General features: G+C 48.1%; 1 protein-coding gene across 2 annotated transcripts in view; it reads right to left on the bottom strand.

The window, feature by feature from the left end:
• Positions 1 to 12: 12 nt before the first annotated feature.
• The window catches only part of ZBTB47 (zinc finger and BTB domain containing 47), a 95,325-nt gene continuing 72,466 nt past the window's right edge, over positions 13 to 22,871 (bottom strand). The window contains exons 3-7 of one of the 2 annotated variants that reach the window (XM_084618199.1): positions 21,044 to 21,191; positions 18,598 to 18,713; positions 12,561 to 12,705; positions 10,496 to 10,665; positions 13 to 2,149 (exon numbers count right to left, since the gene is read on the bottom strand). In XM_084618199.1, the coding sequence (XP_084474325.1) occupies positions 1,928 to 2,149; positions 10,496 to 10,665; positions 12,561 to 12,705; positions 18,598 to 18,713; positions 21,044 to 21,191 (801 nt within the window). In that variant the 3' untranslated portion in view covers positions 13 to 1,927. Of the gene's footprint in view, positions 2,150 to 4,260; positions 10,666 to 12,560; positions 12,706 to 18,597; positions 18,714 to 21,043; positions 21,192 to 22,871 lie in introns of those variants that run through there. The other variant, XM_084618200.1, reaches the window with a different exon arrangement.

Here is a 22,871-nt window from a genome sequence, read left to right as displayed (position 1 = left end):
ATTCTACAGGACTTTTCCCGAGAGGACACAGAAGACTTCCAAAACTAACTGGAGAAGAAACGTCACATATACAATAGCTTCCATAGCATAAAATCAATCAATCCATCAATCAGTCATTTCCTGGCAAAGCAGAAGAGCACCTGTAGCTGTGGGGTATTTGGACACAACCACTCATTTTTATTGCTGGGCTCTCAAAAGCAGTCAGTTGGCGATAAGGTATAAATATATATATAGTTCCTTATGCTGGAGGCTACACAGACATGCAAACCATCACTGTGATGTTGTGTATATGCGAACAGATGATCAGAGGCCACCCGTTGGCATCGCAATTAACAGGTACCTCTCAATAGCAACTCTACTGATAGGAAAGGGTTGACATAAGTAACATGTGGAGGAGAAAGAAAGTGGCACCTTAGAGACTAACAAATTTATTTGAGCATCTGCTTTTGTGAGCTACAGGAGAGTCACATGAAGCACCCACAAGCCAACCAATATGACAAATGGATTAGAGACCATCCTAATGTTGTTCCCCTATCACTGTCCCAGAGTTAGTGGGTCTGATTCTCAGCTCCAGTGAGTAACTCCATTGATTTCTGTGTAGTGACTCCAGATCTACATGCCGGCAAGAGATCAGAAGCAGACCCAGGATTTTCTGCACTTATCCCACTTGTGTGTTGTCATAACCCTTCTCGCACGTACTGGATCACTCCCCAAGGAGGAAAAGGCAGCTCCTTCTCCTCGTTACCAGTTCAGAACTGCCACTGTGCCGATGACAAGTGACTGCTTCCAGAACAGACTGCACAGCCAGGAGGTGTCCAATGTGAAGGTCACACACTGGAACCTACTATGCCCAGCTGGGAATTGGACACAGGCCTCCTGAAAACTACTGAGCATAGTGCTTACTAGTGTGAACGCTACATCAAAGTCAGTGGCCCAGTTTTCCTACCTGTGCTCATGCTGATACCTTACTCTCCAAGTCTTCCTGATGAAATCAACAAGACGAGGAGTGGAGCATGGCAAAAGTGGCAGAACAAGGCCCATTGGGATGATACTACTGTACTTTAGCAGTGTCTGAAGGATGGGGCCTTTCAAGAATTGTCCATCACTCACGGACATTAACGGAATGACTCCCATTGACTTCAACAGGCACTGGACGAGGTCCTTAGTTCATAAGAGCCTCCACAATCCACATCCCTGGGGTAGAACTGAGGCCCAGCGAGCAGCTCACATGCTAATCTCTTGGGGCCATGACTCCCAGTGACTTTCCTACAGCCCAGAGCAAGAACAAGGCACCTGCTCCACCCCACCGAGGCGATACTTAGAAATCTGGAATGCAGCCCAGGAGAGATTCTCAATGGCTCTGATCAAGAAAGCTCAGATGTAACTGAACAACTTTCCCGTTCCTCAAACGTCACAAAATGGAACATGGCAATGGCTGCGAAGTGGACTTTCTCATCCTAAATATGTCCCACCAGCTAGAAGAGGCAGCCTCTGTTCAACACCGGAGGGGGTCAGGAGCGTTCTGCGTTATGGAACTTTCAAGAATGTCCTGCTAAGGGGCCACTTGTGGAAAAGTCCTATGGAATGTATTAGGGCAGAAATTGGTAGGGGCTATAGAAACCACTTTTGAAACCCTATAGATTTTAATGGACAGTGAGGTCCTTCCTGAAGGCTATGTTTAATCAGTCCTACAGCACAGATAGAATTCTCCATTCAATTCTATAGGGCTTTTTCATGGAGATAGCTTAAGAACATAAGTTCACAGGGACAAACCATTGAAGCACCAGCAACTTCTAGAATCACTGGCATTCTGAGGTGATTACTCTACCAGCTGTGCAAAAGGTGCAATTTCTAAGCGTTATCAAAAATTCCTCATATTCTCCCAAGCCACTTCATCTCAGATTGTCTTGACCCCAAGGCGAGATCTTCATATACCTCCTCCGAGAAACCCTGCCACATGGGCCCATGTGCAGATCCATTCCAGAGAGGGGTTAGAGGCGTATGTGGTACACAGGATCCCACGTTTCCTGCTCTGCCGATGCAGCTGGCGAAGCTCGATTCCAACCAGCTCCCAGGCACTGTCTGCAATACGTATCGCATGCTTTCGGCTGCGGTGATTCATGAGGCTTCCTCTGGTGGTACAGGGGATCTACATAGAAACCACCAAAAACACACAAAACGACACTCAAAGACAGCTCGACAAGACATAGTGCAGGCACTCCTTCTCTCACACACACTGCTAATCCCAGAAAGCAAGGTTGCGTCTAGTGAATATCTCCACCTTCCGTACACAGATATACTCTTTTCAATGACTGACGTTCTTGGACTCTGTCTCAGCAGCATTCCGGTGCAGCATCAGTTCTTGGCTTCCTCCTGCCGTTCCCAGCCCAGGTGCGTATGTTTGCATTCAGAAAAAAAGCTTTTCATCCCACCTGGGGCCCCCATACCTTTGTGGATCCAAACACATGTTGAAGTACACACTGGCACAAGCTGTTGGGCACTCCAACATAAACCGGGGAGTACTTCACACAGCTATAATTGGTGGAGAAAAAAAGCAAAAGATAACTGAGGATCAGACTCCATTAATAAGAGCTATTTGTGGGCCAGTCAAGCCAATCTCCTTCCCCTTCCCTATGCTATTATCTTAGACCAAGCCTGGTACATGATATCAAGTAGATCTCTGTGCAATACATTTTGCCTTAGAAGAGGGTTAATTCCCACCAACACCTTTCTGGCACTGGGATACCCAAGACCCGTTAATAAGAACCAGGTTTTTGAGTGATGCCCCAAGCCAGTCGATTCCACACCGCTTGGTTCCTAAAATATTTTATCCCATGGTTCTTTAGCTCACCAGTGGTCCCTGGATCATGGCTGGAGAATCACTGAGTAAGGCAGCTTCAGTGTCCTCAGCGTCTCACCCTGTAATTCTGTCCTGCAATGGAAACTGCTGATGAGTGCCGAGCAGATTCCCTTGCTCTTCAAATTCAATGTACAGCTCCAGGAGTCAGGGCCAGGGGCCAGAAAGGAGACTAGGGCTTTTCAGCTAAGGAATCAGTCCCGCCCCCAAAAAAGAAAAGAAATGGTCTTACAGATAAGAGGGCCAGATCCTCAGCTGGTGGAAGCCAATGTATCTCCACTGACGTCAGTGGAATTGTGCTGCTTCACATCGCCAGCTGAGGACATGACTCAACAAATATTCACAAGATGATCATTCTCCCCAGAGGTGCTAGGTTCCTGGCACCAACAGGCTGGGTAAGGCCAATGCTGTTATTCAAACAGGGACATTCTGACCCGCTGCTGGCCAGACGGGCAGACGAAATAACCTGCCTGGTCTCACTTTTCAGCTCCGACACGATTCCAGTCACAGCTGCACATGGAGACAAAACATTAAGCCACTCAGCAGCACAACAATGCGCCGGTCCCACCCACTGTCCCCCTCAACAGCCACTTTCAATAATGCCCCAGAGAAATATGTCCGCATCTGTCTCCTTCTCTCTCAAGCCACCAGCTAGCAGTACACACTATTCTTTCAGGGCCCGACCCAGAAGTTGTGATGTGGGTGCAGCAGGATTGGGCCACAAAGTACCAAACGGGCCAATCCTCCAGAGCCCCTCTTCACCACAGGATTTCCTGAAAAGGGGGCAAGAGACAGAAAGTGATGGGCTTGAATGACAGCTAATGCTTTCTTTTATAAAAGGCAGATTGTTTATTGGTTCAGGCCTTCCTCTTGCGACCTCTTTGGTAACAGTCAGAATATTACTGTGCTGGTAGGGTGCAGACCCAAGGGCCTGATTCTGATCTCGCACACCAGTGCAACGCCCTTGACGTCCATGGGTTTACTCCCCATTTGCCCTGGTGGGAGGTCAGAGTCAGGTCTCAAAGGGTGACCACAAATTCAGCCCAGGGAGATGCGCAATGCGGTGCACATTCCTCCTGAGCAGCTGCAGCTGGCAGCTACCAGAGCACGATGGTGCACCTCGGGCTGAACAAAAGACCACCTGGATGGAAATGCACCCTGGGGTCTTCGTCACAGGTTTCCCTCCAGCGTGACAGACAGTTGTGATCTCAGGCAATTTGGTGCAACCCTTGCAGGTTCCCAACCACTTGCCCACGTGGCTCTCAGCTGAGCCATATTGGTATGCACCTGCTGTAGCTGCTGGCACAATGGCCCTCGTGATCTCCTCCCACATGAGAGAGGATAACCTTTGCTTTCCCACCCTCCCCGTACATCAGACCATCCCAAAGAGAGTGCTGCCGAACTTGGAGTTAAAGATAAACATATATTGATTACACCTGGTCATTAAAAAAAAAAAACGTCGTAATAATACATTTCCTAGAACATTACTTAAGATGCTTTTGGAAAGCATCCAAACTCCCCCGACCCCCTTCCCCGTATCTACACAGAATAAAGTGCTTCATTTATTTTGTTCACAACTAGTAGAGCCACCGATACACTCTTTACTTGGCATGTTTGGGCAACAGATACTGAATGCCATAAAATAATACACAGCCAAACGTCAGGCATTAGAAACTAGTTTGAGGCAAGTGAAGTGCTTGTGGGTTTTTTTCCTGTCCATTTGTTTCCTTTAAGTTCCATGCTACCGAGGTTGTTCTTTTATTAGGTTCTACCCACCCCTTCCCTTCATGGATGACATGTCTCTAGGCAGGGCTGTGCTGGAAAGCGGCTTCCATCCATGCGGACCAAAGGTGTCTGTCTGTCTGCAAAGAGTTAAAAATCAAGGTTGTCCAGCAGCTGATGCCAATTTGCTATTGCACTGTGTCACAGCCATCTCAGTCCCTTACCCCTCTGGCTGCGTTCTCGTTATGGCTGTCGGCCAGGGGGCCAGCCCTGCTTTATGAACACTATGAGGCAAACTGGTCTGGCCTACCAGGCTCCTGGGAAATTGCCCCCTCCCTGCAAGTTCAACACAAGAAAATGAGGCAGGGCGAGTGGGCAGGGTTGTGTGTGTGTGTGTGTGTGTGTGTGTGTGTGTGTGTATAGAGTTGTTTGCTGAACGTTCATTAACTGCTAGTGGAAATAAAGCCCCTCTCATACTCGTGGTGCATTGTAGGAGGGATGCGAGGGGTTAAGGTGCAAGAATTCAAAGAATAAAATGCTTGACAAGAACAGGCCGAATTTCTCCCCTGGTCAAACTCAAGAGGCTTTGCAGGAGTTCTACCAGGGACGAACAGGGGCCAATACGCTTCTGGAACCATTCGCTTCAGCTCTTGGTAGGGTCACAAAAATACCCAAATCGACACATTCAGACTCAATAAGGGTGTAGACAAAAGGGTTGGCAACGGCGCAGGATTCCTGGAGGCGTCTCTCAGTCCTGGCCTTGGGGCACCAGGGATCTGACTCCCCAGGGGTCCATGTGCATGTCCTGCTCTGCTGTCTCCAGGCTGCTCTCTGGGCAACGTTTTAAAATGAATCCAAATGGGCAAACAGGCGCGGATGGGTTCTTTATGCACCAGGGTCTAAGCCGGGCAGCTGCAGCAGCCGTATCACCAAGTGGCAGAATTCTCCTCCCGCTTACACCCGTTTGACGCTGCCTTCGGTGGGGCCACGTCCAGGTCCCCTAGCGGCATGCTGTGGCAGCTTTAGTAAGACATGCAACAACTCACTTGCACATCTTAGGCAATCCAAAATAGCGCCCTCCACGCGCCGTGACCTCGCATGGGCGAGAGCACACTGGACGGAGGATGCCATTTTGTTTTACAGAATGGGGTCCCGCGGGGGTGCATCCCACGGGTTGCCAGTTGGACAATACACAGCCGATTGTGCACGCAATGCATGTGTTGCGTACACAGACGGCATCCCACTGGATTTACCCCCGCTTGTGGGGAAGAACAGGCCCCTGAGACAGGCACACTGAGAAACTGCAGCAGGCTGGGGGAGAAGTGAGCGATTCTGATCAGATTCTAGGCAATTAGTGACTTTCCCTTTTGGATAGCGTGCACTTGTGCGAGTCGATTCAGTGCTGGGGAAAGGGACCGGTTTCTCGGCCATGGAGACTTACATTTTCTGGCCACGGAACAGCCCCATTACGGGCAGTGCTACCTTTCCTCACGGCGCCCTGCTCACCTGCCGCAACCCTGACGTGGAAGAACAGGAGTGGCAGGGGAAATCAGTGCGCACAACCCTTTCTTTCCATGACCTCTGTTGAGACTGCCCACAAGGGCTAGGCAAGAGGGACAATGATGGAGGTGGCTTTTAATGACACGAACGCCGAGCCACTGGGATGAGACCATCAAACCCCCTATGGCATAGGCCTTCAGCCAGCCATCTTCAGAGGATAAGACTTTCCAGTCATGACCAAAGTGAGTTGGGTTCACACCAGTGACCTAAATGCCTGAGTGTCTTAGCTCATTGCCAAGCTCTTGAGCCATCAGGTCTCCTTGCAGACACATGTGATATCTGAAAGATGCTGGACAGTCCTAACAAAACCCAGGACGCTGGACCTGTGGAAGTAGCTGAGTTGGACACCCTGTCCCATGGGATATCTGCCACTGATCCGAGAAGCTGCAAGGTGCTCACAGCCATACCGGCAGCCCATTCAGCGGCCGCCTCACTCTACATGAAGCAGAACCACACTGTCTGTGAGCACAGAATCTACAATACACGACATTAACTGATTGCGATATAGAGGCTGCGGCTGACACAGGCAAGAGAAGTGGTCAATGGATGTGAAAAGCGATGTGCCTTTCAGTGCCAGCTGGTGCTCGAACGAGGAAGTGCCAGGCGTGGGGGACAGCACAGGAGGTGCGCTTGGGATGCCAAGCAGGAGGGAAGTGGATCAGTCATTTGAAAGTGGGTCCGTCATTTAAAGTCACAAGTCAGCAGTCTTGCCCTAGTCAGCAATGCACTTAATCTCATGCTTAACTTTAAGCACATGGTTAAATCCCATTGACTTCAATGAGGCTTAAACACATGGCTGTTAAATAAAGATGGCCTTCAGCACGTGTTAAATGCTGTGATGAGTTGGGGCTACAAGGACACATCACTGCAGCTTCTGCCTTAGCCAGACACGGCTCAGAATCTCCACGCATGTAGGTGTCTCAACTGAAGCTATAAAGCCAACACAACAAACTGCTAACAAGAAAGGGCTTCTTCAGCTGACTACATGTCTTCTCCCTCCTGCCTTCCTTCTTCATATCCCAGTGGCAGGGCTCACATTGCCAACGATGAATCTGGCCAATGTACTTTTCTCCTAGATCCTGCTCCACCACACACTGGCACCATTAAGTAGACACCTAAGGGGCAATAAAATGACCACAGTCAGCACTGCCCTCTGCCACTCGGCAAGGTGCTGAGCAGCTCTTAGAGTGGTGCAAAACACCCTCCAACACACACCAATGGGAGTTGAAGGAGTTGCCTCCTAGCAGATGCTTAGAATCTTGCAGGATCTAGCCCTGAGGGCTTGTCTGGACTAGGGAAAGCCACTAGACGAGGGTAATTACATCAATGTGGTTACACCGTTGCAACCTTCTAAAGTACAGGACACCACACTGCTGCAAAACAGGGCTTATCCTGGGGTAAGTCAGACAACTGCGAGCCCCACTTTTAGGCCATGGCAGGTAACAAGAAAGCCATTCTAGACAGGGCCTAAATGATCTGCCACTCCAGGATGATGGCACCTGCCATCAGGGTTATAAGCTGTACTCCACAAGCGCAAAACACTCCTTAATAAGTGAAATGCAAGATGAGAATTGTCAGTGTAAGAGACAGAAAAGCCCACATGAATGATGCAGCTTCAGACAGAGCCAGCAGAGGCTGGGATTGGTACTGTTCGGCCGAACTTCAGTGGCCTGAGCTATCTCCCCCTAGAGGCCAATGCAAAAAGGCTTCCATAGCCTGAAATGGCACTCAAAGTAACGTGGCACAATCCCACATCAGTCGAGCGGTATCCTGGAGCCAGGCGAGGGAGTTAAATTTGCCGGGCCTGAAGCTCACATGGGCTTGCAACATTTTATAAGGTGCTTGTCCTTCTTGCCAGGCCCCTTCACCTATAAGGCAGCCTCTGACTAGAGGGCCACTGAACTCTAGTTGCCAACTCCATGCTAAAGCCCTCAAATACACTCCCTGTGTACAAAGGCTCACTGTGCTGTGACTGAAGGCAAAACTAGATTCCTAAAGGAAAGTTAAGTACTGGGGCCGAGGGCCTATCAGATAAGACATGAAAGGAGGAAAAGGAGATTGAAGGAGCTGAGCCACTGCCCTTCCTTGGTACTACAGGCAGGTTATCAGATCTGATGTGCAGACTTCAGGCTAACCAGACTCCCGAGCACACACCGGGAGCTTACTTTCAGTAACTGTAAGGCACTATTATGAAGAGTAACCTCCAGGGAAGTTCAGCCTAGGACTAGATCCTGCTGCTCTGTTCAGGCTGGAGTGCAGCGACTTTCCAACCTCTCTTTTAGTCTAAAGACCAATGGAGCGCTCACCACGGGAACGCTGCAGCTCCATGGCCATGGCCACAGACAGCTTCAGCCCATCTCTAGAAATATGGAGCTCATTTCTAGCACTGGAGCTGGGATTATCATGGGTCTTAACCCCTTTGGGGAAAAAATCATATCCAGCTAGTGAATCCTTTTATTAAACCCAGCTGTCTGGGTTGGGGCTTTAGTCTAAGAAATTGCAGAGGAAGCGGGGGGGCGGGGTGTGGAATCCCGGTTGGGAGGGAAGACATAACAAGGGCTGCTAACGAGAGCAGGCTGTGATGGTGGGTTTTGAGACGTGGGCCACTGCCCACGAATACACAGCCCCCTAACTCACGTCATGTGGACCACTGGAGATGCCAGCTAGTGGTAACGTCTCGTCCTCCCTAACCTGGCTTGGATTCCTGTAATGAAGTGGTGAACTCATCGAAAGATCTCTCCTGCAGCACCAGCCTCTCAGGACAAGGGACGGGCTCAAGCACAAATACGCTAGATTACCTATAACAGCCACTGCCTCTAATCTGCATAGCTGCCATGAAACATTACCATCCTTTGTTTTCATAGCCTGTGTCACTTAGAAACCCCCCTCCGCCCACAATGCACAGAATAACGTAGCATCTCTGCCTTTCCTTGTGACTATTCCTGTGGCTGACTCACTGTGTGAAATATCCCGCTGGCCAATCTCAAAGGGAGTCTAGTTTCCGTGCCTTCGTGCATCTCTGTGTGCCCATGCCTTGTGCCATTTTCCCAGAGGATGATGATTTGGGCTGAAAGTTCCATTTCGGTGGTTAGAGCAGGGTTACCAAAGGGTTGGTCTACACTGCAATCAGAGGGGCGTGACGGCAGCACATGTAGGCATGCCCCAGGCAAGCTTTGATCTAGCTAGATCCAATAACAACAGAGGTGAGGCTACGGCAGTACAGACTAGCTGTTTGAGCACCTCATCAGGACCCTGGATGGGCTTGCAGAGCCCGTGCCCCTGCAGTTTCACTGCGAGCGTTCATCAAGCTAGCTAGCTCAAAGCTATCTCAGGTACGTTGACGGGTGACGCAGTGACACCTCTGACAGCACTACAGACGTCCCAAAGCGTGCAATGTGGCAACCCTTATCTTTACCACAGATGCATAGCAAGCAAAGACTACAGCTCCCAGCATGCTCTGTTCCTTCCTTCTCCCAGCAGAAAGCCATTCTGAACAGCACTGCATGCTGGGACCTGTAGTCTTTTCAGGTTGTTTCAGCAGCATACTAAAGAGGGGCGGAACCCTGATTAAACATTTCGCATAGGATGCATCGCGGACAAGTTCCTGACTAATAGCCAGAGGCAAAGCTAAAAGTGCTGCCTCACGAGACAAAAACACCCAAAAAAACCTTACTGCTGCTGTGGGGAACTAGTGGAAATGGCTTGATGGAGCTGAGCGTGAGTTGTGCACTTCGTTAGTCTAACGTAATTGCACGAAACATGCAGGTACACACAAAAGCGGGAAGGCATTGTGGCAAGGGCTACCCTGATACAATAGTGCACTAGGCGGCAGAGGTAAACAATGCCTCGTGAGGTGGGAGGAGGAGTCTGAGCAGGGCTTGGGAAACGCTAAAGCCATGGAATGAGGAGGGAAGGAAGAGCCGTTTGTCTACACCCTGATTGAACGCTGGCACGCCAAGCTGCCTGGGAGCTTGCTGTGGCCCAGAGCACCTGTCCTTTTGACGGAAGGCTGACGGGCTCATCATAAAACCATGGGGGGGTAAAAAAACGAAAGAGAGAGAATTAACCGCCTCCCTCCTTCTCCCGGCATCATGCGAACAAGCAGCCCGCTGGGCACCCCTGCGTGGCAGAGCAGTCCGTGCACACGCTGTCCTAGTTGTTCGAATTGACCCGCCCAGCTGGGAACAGGGGAGGTGGAGGCGGCAGGTGCGGAGGAGGGGGCAGGGGGTGGAGCAGCGGCAAAGGGAGGGCGTGGGGGTGCTGCGCCAAGTGAGGCAAGGGGGCACCCTGGGGAGCGGAGAGGCTGCCGCCGTTGTTGGCGGGGTTGGCCGTGTCCGAAGCCAGGGGGTTGCTGACCCGGAAGCACTTCTCCTTGTGGGCCTTGAGCATGTTGGAGAAGCGGAAACGCTGGCCGCACACGTCGCAGGGGTAGGGCTTTTCTCCCGTGTGGGTCCGGCGGTGGCGCTTCATGTTGGGGCGGCTGGTGAAGCTCTTGCCGCAGATCTCGCAGATGTAGGGCTTCTCACCTGGGGGATGAGGGGATAGCTGGTTCAGGGACCACTCCCACCTCTGCGTGGGGGTGCCCATCTCCCCCTCAATGGAGGGCTTGGCCCTTGCCACCCATAGCCTCCCCCACTTAGCTCGGGAGAGCTGGAGTTCCTCCCAAGCCTATCAATGCCATTCCCAGCTCACCAGCAGAGCCCAGACTGAGGAGCTCCCTCCCCGGCTAGGAGGTTAGTTCCTCCTCTCCGTAGGGTGGATGAGTAATCCCGAGCTCCATTTCCCACCTAGAGCCAGATTTGCGCTGGGCCTGTTTATGATCACCCAGCCCTTCGACGGGAGCAGCAGGGCTATCCCGGGATCTCATCGGCTATAGCTCCTAGGCATCGCTAATGTTCCCATCTCATTATTATCCAGGTGCCAGTGAACAGCCCATTGCAGAACAGAACCTGACCCGACACACTGGAATTGGGGCGGGGGGGAAGGGGAGTGTTAGGATATAGATATTCAGGCCTGTCTGCAAAGGCCTGTACTTTAAGAATTTAGGTGTATTCTTATCACTTGGCTAGTTATAGAGGTATAAAAGAAAGAATCAAAATCACTGTCTGCCAGTGTAAGGGCCTTCTCTTACTGTGACAGTCTGAGGCCCTGTTCTTAGGCTAAGGCCTTTGGCTAAGCAGCAGAGGCAGCCATAAGCTGGGAAGCGACCGGTCACCTCCTCACATTCCAAACTAGTCACACTGAAAGAAGGTGCTTTTGGGCTGTTAGGATACAATCCTGTCCTGATAGTGCCTATCCCCTCCAGAGAAAGGGCAGTGCCTAGAAAATGTAAAAGGAAACTTAGTTTGATAGCATCCTGTCTGGCAAGAACTCACTTATCAATAGCTGGGATGTGAAATCCTCACTTCTGTATTGTTTTGTCATTATAGTTCCCACTTTGCTATTGTTTGTTTGTATAATCTCTGTCTGGTTCTGTGATTGTTCCTGTCTGCTGTATAATTAATTTTGCTGGGTGTAAACTAATTAAGGTGGTGGGATACAATTGGTTACATAATCATGTTACAATATGTTAGGATTGGTTAGTTAAATTTCAGGAAAGTGATTGGTTAAGGTATAGCTAAGCAGAACTCAAGTTTTACTATACAATCTGCAGTCAATCAGGAAGTGGGGGTGGGGTGTGTGTGGGGGGGGAAAATGGGAACAGGGAATGGGGGTGGGTGTGTGGGGGGGGAATGGGAACAGGGAATGGGGGTAAGGAAATTGGAATCATGTTTGGCTAAAGGGGGAAATGGGAACAGGGAATGGGGGTAAGGAAATTGGAATCATGTTTGGCTAAAGGGGGAAATGGGAACAGGGAATGGGGGTGGGTATGTGGGGGGGGAAATGGGAACAGGGAATGGGGGTAAGGAAATTGGAATCATGTTTGGCTAAAGGGGGAAATGGGAACAGGGAATGGGGGTAAGGAAATTGGAATCATGTTTGGCTAAAGGGGGAAATGGGAACAGGGAATGGGGGTAAGGAAATTGGAATCACGTTTTGCTAAAGGGGGAAATGGGAACAGGGAATGGGAGTAAGGAAGTTGGAATCATGTTTGGCTAAGGGCAGGAATGGGAACAGGGACACAGGCGTAAGGCTCTGTGGTGTCAGAGCTGGGAAGGGGGACACTAAGGAAGGAAACTGGAATCATGCTTGCTGGAAGTTCACCCCAATAAACATCGGATTGTTTGCACCTTCGGACTTCGGGTGTTGTTGCTCTCTGTTCATGCGAGCAGGACCAGGGAAGTGAGTGGGTGAAGGAATAAGCCCCCCAACAGGGAGCAGCAAAGACATTCCTTGCTCCACACCCCAAGAGGTTCTTGGGGGAGGCAGAAGCTGAAGCAGGGCGCCCCCGATACCTGGGGGCGGGGGAGGGAGTTCTCACCTGTGTGCGTTTTCATGTGCTCGTCGAAGTACTGTTTCATGTTGAAGTCCTTCCCGCACCACTGGCACATGAACTGCTTGTGCCCGATGTGGATGCTCATGTGCGAGCGCAGCTGGTACTTGTACTGGAACCGCTCGCTGCAGTTCTGGAAGGGGGAGGAGGAAGTGAGAGGCGAAGGCAGGCGGCTGAACAGCAACAGCCCAGAACAGGGGCGGAGAGGTTTTCAGCTGCAGCGGTCTCTCACGCATTCAAGCCCAGTCATGGGCGGTGATCTCTGTTTTACAGAGGGGAAACTGAGGCGCGGAGGGATTAAGTGACTTGCCCAAGGTTCACGAGGAGTCAGTGGCAGAAGCGGGACTCCTAGATATGAACTAAATTTTATCACGGCCCATTCCAAATAACTAGGCTTATGAGCAGGGGCCAAACCCTGATGCCTTTACTCAACTTCTATTAAGCCCTTGCTCGGTTTTTATTAAGGCCTCTCCTAAAGACTTGAAGATTAATAGGTCAAATAATAATTCAGCCATGCATAGTGCACTAAATCCTGAAAGGGCTCCAGCTTCCCAGAAAGAATCCCTCTTGGGCTGAGCTAAAAGCGGAAGGGGCTCGCTGACCCACGTACGATCCCGTCTGAGAGCCTAGGTACGTACTCAGGTGGGTTGCCCCTTCTGCCGTTTGTGCTTCCACGGATACACTTCACACGCTAGGTCCGTCAGGGCTAGCATGGCGATGGCTGCTCAAGGTGGACATTCCACCTTCCGACTCCAGGGTGGACATACCCAGAGAGCCTGCTGACGTGCACCATCCTAAATCAGCAGATCAACTGATCCTAGGGGAAAATATCCTGGGGGGGTGGGGAAGAGGGGGAGGTAGTTTTAAGAGGTGGCGGTGGATGGAAAGGTATATAAATCCCATTTCCAAAGCTACCGCTGCAAGATTATTCTTCTGCTTTCAACTCACACTGGTACCCAAATGGCTTAGTCTGCACTGGCTGTAGAGTGGTTTGTAAGCTCCTCAGGGCAGAGATTTTGTCTGCTTATTAGTTTGAGCAGCCATAACCACATGGAGAAGCAGTGTTTTACTGATGTCAGGACCATTTAAGTAACAACTGGGTGGGTCATTGGCAGGGATTGAACCTAAGAGCTCTGGGAGGGATAGCTCAGTGGTTTGAGCATTGGCCTGCTAAACCCAGGGTTGTGAGTTCAATCCTTGAGGGGGCCATTTAGGGGCAAAAATTGGGGATTGGTCCTGCTTCAAGCAGGGGGTTGGACTAGATGACCTCCTGAGGTCCCTTCCAACCCTAACCTTCTATGGTTCTATGATTCTATGACTGCCTGAGCTATCGGACCTGGTCCATTAACTTGAAGGAAGGAGTCCATAACTGCCTATATGTCATCCAGCTGCTAGAGAGGGGACAAAGATCCTGGTATCAATGTGGGTTACACCAAAACTCCTAAAACAAAAAGAGGGCAGTTGCGCTAACCTCTGTAGATTGTCCCACTCGATGGGACTGCACTTGAGTACCAAAGTTGAGATCAGAGCAGTAACAGGGAAACATAAGCAACTATTAGCACAGGCACTGCGATCTAGAGCAAAGAGGAAGCCCTGCACTAAGCACCACAAGTTCTTAATTCAAACAGTGTTATGTTTATTACCATTTAAAAAAAAAACCATTATGGAGAAGCACGGTAGAGCGCCAGAGCGAAGAGGCCTCCAGCGCAGGGCTCTCTTTGCATCCACCCAGTAGCAACTGCAGAGGCAGAGGTGGTGCAAACTATCCCCAGTGCTGCCTTCTCAAGGTGCTTCAACACAGAGCCAGGAGGACCCACTCAGTGGGCGAGACAGTCATTCAGTCTGGTGCCCATTCAATCCTTGGCTCCCTCTGCTCATTCAGGCAATGAGACCATAAGAACGGCCACACTGCGTCAGACCAAAGGTCCATCTAGCCCAGTATCCTGTCTTCCGACAGTGGCCAATGCTGGGTGCCCCAGGGGGAATGAACAGAACAGTTAATCATCAAGCGATCCATCCCCTGTCACCCATTCCCAGCTTCCGGCAAACAGAGGCTAGGGACACCATCCCCGCCCATCCTGGCTAATAGCTATTGATGAACCTATTCTCCATGAATTTATCGAGTTCTGTAGCTCACGAAAGCTTAAGCTCAAATAAATTTGTTAGTCTCTAAGGTGCCACAAGTCCTCCTTCTTTTACCCTGTTATAGTCTTGGCCTTCACAACATCCTCTGGCCAGGAGTTCCACAGGTTGACTGTGTGTCGTGTGAAAAAATACTTCCTTTTGTTTGTTTTAAACCTGCTGCCTATTAATTTCATTTGGTGACCCCTAGTTCTTGTGTTATGAGAAGGAGTAAATAACTTATTTACTTTCTCCACCAGTCATGATTTTATAGACCTCTTTCATATCCTCCCTTAGTCTCTCTCTTTTCCAAGCTGAAAAGTCCCAGCCTTATTAATCTCTCCTCATATGGCAGCCGTTCCATACTCCTAATCGTTTTTGTTGCCCTTTTCTGAATCTTTTCCAATATATCTTTTTTGAGTTGGGGTGACCACATCTGCACACAGTATTCAAGATGTGGGCGTACCATGGATTTATATAGAAGCAACATGATATTTTCTGTCTTATTATCCATCCCTTTCTTAATGATTCCCAACATTCTGTTCGCTTTTTTGACTGATGCTGCACACTGAGGGGATGTTTTCAGAGAACTGTCCACAATGACGCCAACATCTCTTTCTTGAGTGGTAAGAGCTAATTTAGACCCCATAGTTTTATATGTATAATTTTCCAATGTGCATTACTTTGCATTTATCAACACTGAATTTCATCTGCCATTTTGTTGCCCAGTCACCCAGTTTTGAGAGATCCTTTTGTAGCTCTTTGCAGTCTGCCTGGGACTTAACTGTCTTGAGTAGTTTTGTATCATCTGCAAATTTTGCCACCTCACCGTTTACCCCTTTTTCCAGATCATTTATGAATATACTGAATAGGACTGGGCCCAGTACAGATCCCGGGGGACACCACTCTCTCCATTCTGAAAACTGACCATTTATTCCTACCCTTTGTTTCCTATCTTTTAACCAGTTACCAATCCATGAGAAGACCTTCCCTCTTATCCCATGACAGCTTACTTTGCTGACGAGCCTTTGGTGAGGGACCTTGACAAAGGCTTTCTGAAAACCTAAATACACTATATCCACTGAGGGTAGCGACTAGTGCCAGTTGTGGTGCTGATTTTGTGGCATGGATGCCTGTCCAATAAGAACTGGGCAAAGATCCCTCATAAAACAGCCAGTGGTTGTGGACTGGTGACCTGGGAGGTGTAAACCTCTGTATCTCAACACCAATCCCCAAAACATCCCGCTGCTTTCCTCCACGAAACACAGGAATTGCCAAGCTGGATCAGTCTCACGGTCCATCTAGTCCAGTATCCTGTCTCCAACAGTGATCAGCACTAGCTGCTTCAGAGGGTACTTCAGGTAGGTACTTTATGGGATAACCTGCCCTCCTGGGAAAGTTTCTTCCTGACCCCCAATAGTTACAGGTTGGCTTAAGCCCTTAACTTGCTCCACAGGACAATGAGTGAAAGCTGGTAGCAGACAGAAGTAATGGGATTGTGAGTAAGATGCAGTACTGAGAGCTAGGACTCCTGGGTTCCTTCCTCAGCCTGGCTATTTACTCATGAGAGTCTGGGCAAGTCAGAACCTCTAAGACCTCAGTTTCCCTGCCTGTAAAATAAGCACAGTACTAATGTAACTAGTCTGCTGCCCACTATGGCTACTGATGGCAAGAGTGGCCATCCACATAGACCATAGCTTACCTGGGCTAGAAGGAGACTGTTGGCTATTCAATTTACACCCAAAAGGGGGCAGTGATGAACACTCACACTAGTGATGAGCAGGGATCCTCAAAATCCGTTTGCTCCGGAAAAACACGGAATTTGAATTTTTACAGAGAATCTGGAGGGGCTCAGGCCATCAGATTTCATTTTAATCACAGAAAAATCCGGATACGTATGGGGTTTTTTTAGGGCTGTCGATTAATCGCAGTTAACTCATGCAATTAACTCAAAAAAATTAACTGCGATTAATTGCACTGTTAAACAATAGAATACCAACTGAAATTTTTAAAATATTTTTGGATGTTTTTCTACATTTTAAAATATACTGATTTCTATTACAACACAGAATACAAAGTGTACAGTGCTCACTTTATATTATTATTTTTTATTATAAATATTTCCACTGTAAAAATGATAAACAAAATAAATAGTATTTTTCAATTCACCTCATTCAAGTACTGAAGTGCAATCTCTTTATCGTGAAAGTGTAACTTACAAATGTAGATTTTTTTTGGTTACATAACTGCACTCAAAAACAAAACAATGTAAAACTTTAGAGCCTAAAAGTCCATTCAGTCCTACATCTTGTTTAGCCAATCGCTAAGACTAACAAGTTTGTTTACATTTACGGGAGATACTGCTGATTGCTTATTTACAATGTCATCTGAAAGTGAAAACAGGCATTCGCATGGCACTTTTGTAGCTGGCATTGCAAGGTATTTATGTGCCAGATATGGTAAACATTCGTATGCCCCTTCATGCTTCAGCCACCATTCCAGAGGACATGCTTCCATGCTGATGATGCTTGTTAAAAAAATAATGCATTAATTAAATTTGTGACTGGACTCCTTGTGGGAGAATTGTATGTCTCCTGTTCTGTTTTACCCGCATTCTGCCATATATTCATGTTACAGCAGTCTCGGATAATGACCCAGCACATATTCGTTTTAAGAACACTTTCACAGCAGATTTGACAAAACACAAAGAAGGTACCAATGTGAGATTTCAAAGGATAGATATAGCACTCGACCCAAGGTTTAAGAATCTGAAATGCCTTCCAAAATCTGAGAGGGAGAAAGTGTGGAGAATGCTTTCAGAAGTCTTAAAAGAGCAACACTCCGATGCAGAAACCTCAGAAACCGAACTACCAAAAAAGAAAATCAACCTTCTGCTGGTGGCATCTGACTCAGATGATGAAAATGAACATGTGTCGGTCCGCACTGCTTTGGATCGTTATCAAGTAGAACCCATCATCAGCTTGGACGCCTGTCCTCTCGAATGGTGGTTGAAGCATGAAGGGACACATGAATCTTTATTGCATCTGGCATGTAAATATCTTGCAACACCAGCTACAACAGTGCAATGCGAACGCCTCCTTCTCACTTTCAGGTGACATTGTAAACAAGACGTGGGCAGCATTATCTCCTGCAAATTGTAACCATTCTTGTTTGTCTGAGCGATTGACTGAAGTAGGACTGAGTGGACTTGTAGGTTCTAAAGTTTTACATTGTTTTATTTTTGAATGATGTTATTTCTTGTACATAATTCTCCATTTGTAAGTTCAACTTTCATTATAAAGAGACTGCACTACAGTACTTCTACTAGGTGAATTGAAATATACTATTTCTTTTGCTTTTTACAGTGCAAATATTTGTAATCAAAAATAAATAAAAAGTGAGCACTGTACACTTGGTATTCTGTGTTGTAATTGAAATCAATATATTTGAAAACGTAGAAAACATCCCAAAATATTTAAATAAATGGAATTCTATTATTGTTTAACAGTGTGATTAATTTTTTTTCATTGCTTGACAGCCCTAGTTTTTTTTAATTAGAGAATTTTGTTTTTTTTATCATGGAAAACTAGGATCCCTGGTGATGACTAGCCGGTTCGTTAGGTATTATATCCTTCCCAGGGGCCTTATGGAAGGCTAAATTAGCCTTTGTTAAGCATATGGTGAGGCTTGGATGACAGAAAGATCCTCTGGGTTACAAAAAATGGAAGAGATTAGTACGAAAGGGTTCAGATGCCGAAGGGCTTCTGGTGGGGGCCAGGCATGAGTGTGTGCTAATTTCAGACTGGAAGTCTCCAGCAGAAAGCAGGTGACTCACCATGTTGAGGGTGTGAGGGGAGGGATTTTTTTTTGCGGAGGGGGGTGTCTGCAGAATTTCTTCTCTTACCTCACATTTAAAAGGCTTCTCTCCAGAGTGCTGAAGAGAATGGACTTTCAGGGACATGCTGCGTTTGAATGACTTCCCACACGTCTCACATGTGAACGGCATATCCTTGGTGTGAGCTACAAATGAAGACAAAAAGGCAATAAGGCCTGACGGGGGAGGTGTTACATCATGACCGTAATAGTGAGAATGCGCTGGTGCTCCCGCCAGGTGGAGCCTATTGCTGGCACGCCAAAGCAAGGCGATCTGGACTTCGAGCCTCCCAGGGCTGCCATGTGAATGAACGTGAAATGGAGCTACTTAACGTCTGTGTAAGATTAACAGCTGAGCCAGCTCAGAAAGATGGGGCAAATGGCATGAAGTAATTTTTAAAAAACAGTGATAACTTTTATAAAACAATACGCACACCTCCCATAACTCACTGGCCACGCTGCCTAGCCGCCACTGTATTCTCTGAACATTTGTATTCATCACCCTCTCTTTCAATATTTATGAAACAAAAAATTATGCTGTCTCCTATTTTGTTTCTTTTTAATAAAGAGTAATAACTACTGTCTTTCAATAAATCCAGATCAAACTTGCTCAGTAAAGAGGTTTTTTCCTAACCAACAGCCCTGAAAACTCTTCCTGGGATCTCAGAGTCCAGCTGGATTCTTTCCTTCTCATGCATATAACAAACGGGCCAAATTTTGCCTGCCCTACTTCCTTTCAAGCACCACTGCCCTCAATGACTGAAGAGCAGCCTTTGACCATGTAACTTAATTAACAATCCTGTTGATCATGCACGAGGAGGAAGAGACCCTAGCTCACCCTCCCATAGCTGTGTTGGCTCTGCAGGGCTAACAAGCACCAAAAGCTCATCCTGCCTCAGTTTCCTCTGACTCTGATTGAGAGCCATTGGAAAGAAAGGGTCACATTTATATAGTCACCTTTCTGAGCAGACCCCCCACTTGAATTCCGTCACAAGCCACTTGAGACCTGTGACAGATATTACAACTACATGCATCATCTTTGGGGCGGACATATTGTATTTTATGATTAAATCAGGCAAACCTCAAAAAGGCATTCTTTTGAGACGGACCAAACAGTATGAACTATAGACTATTCATAGCCCTCTGCACTGATACAGGCAACGTGTATTTGAGTGTTCTTGGCCTGTTGAGTTGGTTTCCTGCAGAATACGGACTCACCAGAGAGTGATTTATGCAAAATTTCAAAACTGGCTATGTAGATTCCCAGCCTTTGAAGCTTGAGCTCCTGGGGCACTGGGGGAGCGACTGATTTTACCCATTTTCAGGAGGCTGGAGACAAAGCAAGACTTCGGGTATAAAAGGTTGAGTTTAAAGAGGCTTCCTTTTGATTCAGCAGACAGACAGGACCTTTGGTCTTAGGGCAGCCCCAAACCTGGTGGAAGGACTGGAAAAACTAGCGCTCCCTCCATGTGGAACGCGGGTGATTCCTGGTATGTCTGGTGAGTGTTTAAATCTTTTTATTGGTTGGTATATGTTTTCTTGGTGATGCTTTTGCCCTAAGAATAAATGTACTTTGCTTTGGAAGAGCTGTGTGGTCACCGGTAAAAAAACAACAACCCTGTCATTATCTTTGGAGAGAAACTAAACACCGGGGGACAAGGAGTTTGTCAGATCCGCTGGAGATATCATAGGGTGTGCCAGGGGGCTGTGCAGCCATAAACCGCCAGTCAGAAGGGAGTGAGACAAGGGTCCCTGCCCAGAGACAGGTGATGACTGGAGGCCAGAGACCAGACTGGGCACTTCTGAAGTGGATCTCACAGGGAAAGTACAGGTGCAGTTACCCTGAAAGTATGACAACCTGCCAGTACTAAAGATTCACCGTAAGAGTTGCTTTCTTTTAACACTAAATGAGGAACTTTATTAGCATAAGGAAAACAGCACTGTCTCTAAAATGCCCGTCTCTCATCTCCTCCATAAACTAGTTCTGGAGAACACTTACATTTCATTTAGTGCAGGGCAGGGTGAAATTTTTTGGCCATTCTTTTTTTTCAAGCAAAAATGCAGGTTTGACAAGACCCAAACGTTTCACGAATTCAGGTGTCAGTTTTGCTGAACTGTTCATTTGAAAGCAATTCAGAAAAATGAAAACGTTTTGTTTAGACATTTTTTAACCAAACGGTTTCAATGTTTTGTCTTGAAACAAATTTTATTTAAAAATTTCAAGTACATTAAGAATGGTCAGAATTGAAATGGCTTGATTTTGTCCAATGAAACATTTAATTCAACCGGAATCTATTTTTTCCCGACTTTTCAGAACTGCCACTGAACTGAAAAATCTGTCATTTGCCCAGCTCTAATTTCATTTTTTTAAGAGATACGTGGGAAACCTCTTCAGCGCAGTATGGGGGTAGGGTTAAACTGCATCTCCATTAAGCATGATGCCCCTGCGGCCTAAGCACAAACACCCATCCACTCACCAACCATGTGTTTCCGCACATGTGCCATGGTGTAGAATTTCTTCTCACAGATTTCACAGGAGAACTTCTTCTCTGCATAGCCATGGACAATTTTATTGTGTTCGTGGAGAGACCAGAGTTTCTTAAACGCTTTCCCGCATGTCACACACTGCAAGGGAAGAGAGGAATAAGACAGGGGCTGAAATATGCCAGAAGGGGGAAATATACAGGGAAAATATACAGCCCCAGCTGACAAAATTAAACGTAGCATCATGGGACAAACTGTCACCTTACAGTGGGTGGTACAATAGGGGGTGCGGACAGAATTTTTTCACTCTATGCACCTCCCCTGTGCACTCCTAACAATCGCACTCCTCTTGCCCACTTGTGTGATACAAGGTCAACCGGAGAAAGAGAATGCATGGAAGAGCAACACCTCAGCCAAGCTGTTCTGCACCAGCCAATGGAGATGGCTACTGCACTGGGGGCGATGTGGTTGTAGCAGAGCAGTTCGGGAAATGGGATAACCCCGGAACATTTTTGACAAAAATGAAAACAAATGAGTTTCTTGAAATTTTCTCTCAGAAAACGGTGACCTTTGGTTGAAAAACCCAGAAGTATTCGTTCGGCTTGAGCGGAACATCCAATCTACGGTCAGAAAAGTTTTGATGGAAAATTCTTGACTGGCCCTCGTTTACAGGGTGCAGCTGAGGGCCTGTGCTGTAGATCCAGATCCTGATGCATGCAGGCTGGATCCCAGGGATCCCAGGGAGTGGGACATGCGTGGTGGTGGGGCTGGGCATCTGCTGTTGTGTGGATCCTCCCTTTCCTCCCTTGGGCAGAGGACGCTACCATCTTTACTTTAGCAAGCAGAGAGGGAAACAGAGTTACGGTGAACAGACTAAGCAGCAGCATGTGGGTAGGGGGATGGATATCCTAGACCACAGCAAGCCTGAGGTGTTGTTCTGAACGTAAGCCATAGGCTATGTGTCTTCAAACCATCAGCAATGCTGGGGGGAATCGACGCAAAACCCAGTGGTGTTTGCAGGATTGATTAGGATCCTCCTGAGCTTCGCTTTGGATTCAAATGAACCGAAAGACGGAGCAAACCTCAGCCAGAACCTCTTAGACTGGCCTGACTCAGCCTTTCTTTCTCTTCAGCTTCAGGCTAGTGCCAGTTTCTTCCCTGGCTGTACATACTCTAGGGAGGGGGAAGGCAGAGGACGGAGAGAGCCTGGAGACACCCTTCCAGCTGCTAGCTGCACTACAGTGTGGGACTTGCACCAGGACCAGCTTGTCCTTGGGAACTAGATTCTCTGGGGCTGCCTCCCAGCTGGGGATGGTGGTATCCCAGCATGCAATGAGTGCTAGTCTCCTGCTGCATGCAAGCTCCTTGTATTCCCCTGAGGCCCTACCAGCTCCCATGCTGGCTCAGACCTAGCATGAAAGCAGCAGCCATCCCAAAGGAGTCCAGCCAGACACCAGCATCAGCTGGGCGCAGAATCGCCAAGACCATGGATTCTCTGGGGCAGGGACTGTCTGTGTTACCTGCCCATACAGCACCTAACACAATGCGGGCCCTGATCCTTGACTGGGGTTCCAAGGCACGACCGTAATGTAACTAATAACGCTCACATGGCATAACCACCTATAGCCTCGCAATCAGAGCCCAGCACACGCCCAGGTTTCCTTCGCTGCCTTTCCAGCTAGCATTGGATCACGAAGAACCCCACAAAGTCCTAAATCTGCCTCTTATTACAGCCCTCCTGCAGGAGCAGGCATTGCAGCTCCAGAGTTCATTCACTACGGGACTCGGCTAGAACTGACCTGTCAGGCCCCATGAGCAAGG

Source organism: Lepidochelys olivacea (genome assembly GCF_965140295.1).
Source record: "Lepidochelys olivacea isolate rLepOli2 genome assembly, chromosome: 2".
Classification (NCBI taxonomy): domain Eukaryota; kingdom Metazoa; phylum Chordata; order Testudines; family Cheloniidae; genus Lepidochelys; species Lepidochelys olivacea.
The sequence above is the reverse complement of the archived record's forward strand: the minus strand, read 5'-3'. Positions and strand labels throughout refer to the sequence as shown.